Below are 6,135 nucleotides of genomic sequence, written 5' to 3' on the forward strand. Positions count from 1 at the left end.
TGGATAATGAACCTACTTAGTGAACTATTTAAAAACGGGTCGAATATGGATAAGAACTATATTATCCACTTAGAAAATGGTTAACCAATGGATAGCTAATGTGTTTAACTTTTACATTTGTAAAGCCTCAAATTAGGGTTCCTTTATCCGCTTCAAATATGAGTTGGGTCGGATAATTTATCCGTCTTTTGAATTACCCGTTTTCAACCCGTTCATATCCGACCCGACCTGCCAGTTTGCCACCCCTACATATGGGAAAGAAATTTGCTCCGTAAGAGGTGTCGACAATGTTGAGGTGCATTGAGTTGTCTTTACATGAGACGTATTTCCTATTTCATGGCATGACGCTCATCCCTTTAGTCCGTAAATTATGTATTAAGCCTATATTAAATAATCTATCTACTTTTACCATATCAAGTAGTCTCGAAGTGTAATTACTAAAAAGTAAATACTGCACGTTAGAGATTTTTTCTACAAGATGATTTTATTGTCCTTTTTTGTGATGTGGACTGCTTAGATTGGAACGTAGGCTGATAATGATGCCCATGAAGTAGTCATAAAGATGCCCATGAAGTAGTCATAAAGAGTCATTGATCAAGTTAGGTTAAGGCGGAGCAAGCCTCTGCTGATCAAGCAAAAAAGCAACAAAATGATTCAAAAGCATGTGTATGCTAGCCTTCTATTAAAGCATTGAATAGCACAATTAAGGGTAGGCTTTGTAAGAGTTAAAATCAAATATATACACTGTTCGCCGAACATCATCATCTGCAAAACAGGCTCTGCTGTTTAAACAAATGAAGTATAGAGCATCTTCCATTGACAATAATCAACTTTATCCTAGGATAAGCACACAATGATCATTGTCATTTGTCATATAGCAAGTATTGAAAAGAAAAATAAAAGTGAAAAGAGAAAACGAGAAACTAATAACAATCCTCAGTGCTGTTAAAGATTAGGAAACTTTACACAAGACTAATATGTGGAGTTTCTACAGTTGCAACCTTGCTGTCCCCAATCACAAAATTAACCACTGCAGCATTTGTATGACGCCTTGAATAGATGTGTTTCTCTCATCTTCATCAAGACTTGCACCAAAAACAGCAAAACAGCGCAGAAGATCGCCCTTATCTCCGTGAAAACTTGGACAGCAAATATATCACAAAGAAGCAAAATAGTGCAAAAAGAATAACATGCATCACATGGTTTGATCCTTCCTGGATGATACTCCTGTTCAACCGTCTCATATTGTTCTTCACCCCTGCTTGAGCTTTGATCAATGTCATTTGCTGTGATAATGGGAAAAGTGTGAGCTTTTAAGGATAAATCATGAGAATCTCAGATAGACCGACCAACCAACACATTTATAAACAATGCCACACTAATTCTAGGAAAGAATAGTACTTCTAATGGCTTGAAGCAATCTATTGCAGCAATTTGCTGAACGGGATAACTATTAGAAATACACCATTCAAATTTACAATCAGTTGAAAATATGCAGTGTATAGTCCAATATATCCCCGCACAAAGTACACCCTTAAGAACAAAGAAAAAAGAGAAAAATGGAATCAAGTTTGGGCTTATTATTAGATCTAACAAGGATGTATCTTTCAAATCAATAGAAAACCTATAAGAAAAGCATAGAGAGACAAAGACATTCAGGCAGGTTGGCATGGCAGTACGTAGACAAACAAAGGTTACGAGTATACTGTCATTCCCAAAATATTTACAGTAATAACAATTGCAATTCCCAGCAAATATAGAGGGAGAGACACTGTTAGATTGTTATCCAGCCTTACGAACATAAATACCAAACAAGCTCCAATATACAAAAACTTAATTGTTAAGGCATATAAATATACGGAAAAGTGACTAAAAAGGACTTACAGAATATCAAATATACTTGGAAGAAAAGGAGAACAAGTTCATGGCATACCAGTTGGTTAATAAAATCATTCTGATATTTTGCTTCAGACTTAATTTCTTGGGCTACCTGCAGCATGGAATATTTATAAGTACTAGCAATGGGTAAGTAGGAATAAAAATCTGAAACCCTGACAAAGATGAAACAACAAGGCCAACAAATGAGACATTGGAAAAGATGACCTATAAGGAACATATAGTATAAAAAGATATTCTGGGAGTCCTGCAACAGGACTTACACCCAAAGAAATGTTCAACTAGAAATACAAAACTTTAGTGCTGCTTGAAAATTCAGTCTAAGACATCGCGATTATTAAAACATCTATGCAGCAGATGCATGTGGAGGTCAACAATCAGTGCCAGTGCTACATACAAGAAAAAGGGGCTGTGAGAGGTAGAGAGATGATGTCTTTGTTCTACTGCCGAAATATGCGAGTGACAATCAGATGGTTAATTTTCTTACCTTCTTCAAATAAGATCACGTCAAGAAGTGATTGTTCCTAATATCGGGACAGCAACAGTTAGGCACACATCGAATCCAACTTACACTGGAGTCAGAGGAGTATCACACCAGCCATGTCTTTTGGTACCATTTGCAGCTTTTCGGTATTAGTGTCTAGATAGCCGGGAGATCAAGAAGACTACATTGGCAGTCGACTATGAAAAATGGGAAGTCGTATTACATTAGCAGAAGTAAAAGATATAACCTCAATGTTGAGCCCAAATTCAGAAATCAATATCTTTTGGGCCAAGTTGATTTAGACCAGAAAAGAAGGGATTTAGGCTTAAGATTACTGCAAAGAGTGAATTAACATTTTTCTCATAAGTCATAATAGTAGTGTGTGGGCCAACTTGTGCACACATCAGCCATTTCACCGAGTACCTGCTACCTCCAATTGGCACAAGTATCGGGTAACTCTACTTGCCAACGCTTAGGCATATGGAAATAAATAACCTAGTGTTTTTGTCTCTCTACGGTGACTAGAATCCTAGCTCCAAGGTTTGAACTCACTTCATTGACCACTAAGCGACAATCTTGGGTTGATTAACAGCTTTAATTATCCAGTACGATACGAAATTAATGGTAAAAAATATACATTTCCATTCCCAATTCTAAGATGAAATCCTAAATTAAAGGACAGAGAGCAACATTCCTGAATGCAACATTGTGTGGTTTAGTAGAATCCCGAACGCAGTATGTCATTACGCTTTCGTTTGTTCGTGGAAGAGACTTCAATTATCTTCAACCTCTATGCCTAACAAGTTTCACAATGTTTTCTAAGAAATATTGTTATCGGTGTCCCAACACAACACATCACCTTATTTAAAATGGATCCATGACATAACACATCACCAAATTTGATATGTACATACATATTAAAGACGCCACCGGTTATGCAAAAAGAATATCCTCCGACAAAAAATACAAAATACTAAAATATAGAGCCAAAGACAAGGTGATAGGTAAACATACATTTCTAAGCTGTTTCACTTGCTTGCGAAGACCTGTAATCTCATTATCTAGGTCCCCATGCATCGGATCAATCCGCACCTGTATCTCATCTGAAACACCTACTTGCCTCGTACTCAATCCATCTCTGATCAATCAAACAACAAAAGAACACAACTCAATTTCTCAAAAATTACAAAAAGTGCATTTATGTTAATTTTCTCCTAATTAGGTAATGCTTTTGGTAATTTTTTGTTACAGAACACTTCTCTGTCATAATTCAAATTGTGCAAGCAATTAGAACCACAACAAATTATAATTTAAGAAGACGATAATTTTTTTCCCGTTTTTCATAGATACCTGGATCTGTGGGAAGCAGCACCGTAGAAATCACCGCCTCTATGAGAGCTAGAAGCCATTGAAAGAAAAAACTGAAGGAACCTCGAAACCCTAGGTTCACGAAAAACTTTAAAGTATCAACAAAAAGGATTGAGAATACAACACACCGAAAAATACTTCTGTGCTGCCAAAGATCGTCCAGTTTTTAAATTTATTTTTAAATAGAAGTAGAATTTTGTGTTCAGTTAAGGAAGGTAGCTGTGAGTCACAGCCTGTTACCTTTTTCATTGATGTAAGGTGACGTTGGCAGGTCATGTCCTCCGTTCGATTAGGGAATCTAACGGTGAAGGGCCGACCACTTATTTGCCAGGTAATGGGAGCTACACGCAGAATATAGATCCCACATTGATAGTAGCAGCTAACTTTTGAGTTGCTTTGTTTCTTTAACCAATGACTCAATTCCACGTAGGACGAAGCTGTGTGGGAATGTAGATTGACTTTTGACATCTTGAAATTTTAGTAATAATTACTCGTGCCATCCAATTTTCTTTTGTTAGTAGTACTTCTTAATTTTAGGGCTGTTCACAGTTTGACGAAAAACCGATCCAAACCAAAAACTAAACCAAACCGATTAAGTAAACCGACTTAGTTTTTGATTTGGATTGGTTTTGGTTTTAAATTTTAGAAACCGATAACATTTGGTTTGGTTTTGGTTCCACTATAAAAAAACAAAAAAGAAACCGAACCAAACCGATAATATATATATATATATATATGATACTATCTTTTTATAAGTTTTAAATATTTTATACATTTTAATCATTGTTTTGGACTTTGGTTTATCCTACTTATTTCTTAAAAAATTATCCCAAGCCCGAAACAAAAGAAATAATCTTCCCTAACTATCTCATCTCACGCACGCTTATTTGCTCTAACCTAACAGAAGAGTGTCCAAAGAAAAACCTACCATAAGAGTGAAGAAGAGCAAGACCAGCAGCGGCAAAAGCTTGCGAAGGTTTTTAAGAACCTAATGTCTTCAAGTTAAATATTATTTTTTCTTTGTTACTCACTTGATTTTTAATTGATTCAACAAAAGTGCTGTCAATAAATTTTTGTTCTTGCATCTGATAAAATGGGTTCCAATTTTTTTTCAGATGAAACAGATTGAGGTTATAAGATTTGGATGTAAAGGTCCATGTTTTGTCCCTTGTCCTTCTGCATCTTGGCAATTGGGTTTTCACTAGTAGACTTTAGAAGTTAAAAGCTCCTGGATTTAGCCCAATACAGTCAATCATTACAAGAAAGCAAATTAGAGTGGAATTCACTAACAAAATAGTGCCCTTATTTTCATGTGCAGCGAGGCTACAGTATGCGACTCACACTTCCATAATAAATTGTAATATAGAAGTATTCCAACAATTCAAAGCATCCACACAAGTAAAACTAATTACACTCTGACCATCTCAATCCACATGATACAAAGTATGAATCAGATGAAATATGATGAGATTACTTCATGTTACACAAGTTTGAATCACTAGGATTGAATTTACACACTCATATAGATGCACATACTATCACTGAAATGTCCGTACTAAGTTGGCTTGATAACAAAAACAAAATCTGACTGTACAGATTTTAAGAATTGAAACATGTAAGGTTACATGATCATCATTCGGGAGGAACTTTATCGTTTATCTTCAGAAACAAAATCCAATTTAGGGTCACTAAAAATCGCACTATCTTTTGATTGATCAGAAGATAATTGACAACAGGGCATTATTTTGGAAAGACATGCTGAAATTTGATGGTGCTAAATCAATCAGGCTATACGGGAAATGCTATTTTCAATTCCAGCACAAAGTTTGATTACTGGAACAAGAAGCATGTATTATTCATCCGAAAAATCACAGAGACACCAAGGAATTCGATGAACACTACAAAATTGACATAATACATAATTATACTAGAGGCAATAGCTATGAAATTGAGAAGAAAAATGTGTGGTGAGATTGTTACCTCGAAGACAGAAAGAGACGACGTCAACGAATGTTCTATGGGGGGAGAAAAGCAGGGAATTCTTTTATGGTGCTAAATCAATTAGGCTATACGAAGAACCCTAAATCTGAATCGTTTGAACTACATAACCCTGATTGACCCTTGACCCATCCGACCCGCCTCATTTGAAAAGACCCGGTAAGAATTTCTATTATGAGGACTTTAACAAGGGGAAATTACAGTAGATGGTCCTTTCCTTACCCCCCCCCCCCCCCCAGTCTTGTAATATGACTCAAATGCAGATATGCCCTCGTTGTTTTTAAATTAAACTTTTAACACCCTTATAATGAAAATTCTATACATATTATTATATTAACAGTATTATTCGTATTTTCCAACTTTCAAAATCAAACACTTAACTTAAGCCC

General features: G+C 35.8%; 1 protein-coding gene across 1 annotated transcript; it reads right to left on the reverse strand.

Moving 5' to 3' along the window:
* Positions 1-698: 698 nt before the first annotated feature.
* On the reverse strand, positions 699-5,909 carry LOC109213781 (bet1-like protein At4g14600). Its single transcript, XM_019377609.1, has 5 exons — positions 5,729-5,909; positions 3,731-3,820; positions 3,395-3,518; positions 1,934-1,990; positions 699-1,286 (listed from the first exon to the last, which is right to left on the reverse strand). Exons 2-5 carry the CDS (start codon positions 3,787-3,789, stop codon positions 1,125-1,127), a joined length of 402 nt encoding a protein of 133 aa, XP_019233154.1. The 5' UTR covers positions 3,790-3,820; positions 5,729-5,909; the 3' UTR covers positions 699-1,124.
* Between the last annotated feature and the right edge of the window lie 226 nt (positions 5,910-6,135).

This window comes from Nicotiana attenuata, unplaced genomic scaffold (genome assembly GCF_001879085.1).
Source record: "Nicotiana attenuata strain UT unplaced genomic scaffold, NIATTr2, whole genome shotgun sequence".
Taxonomy (NCBI): Eukaryota; Viridiplantae; Streptophyta; class Magnoliopsida; order Solanales; family Solanaceae; genus Nicotiana; species Nicotiana attenuata.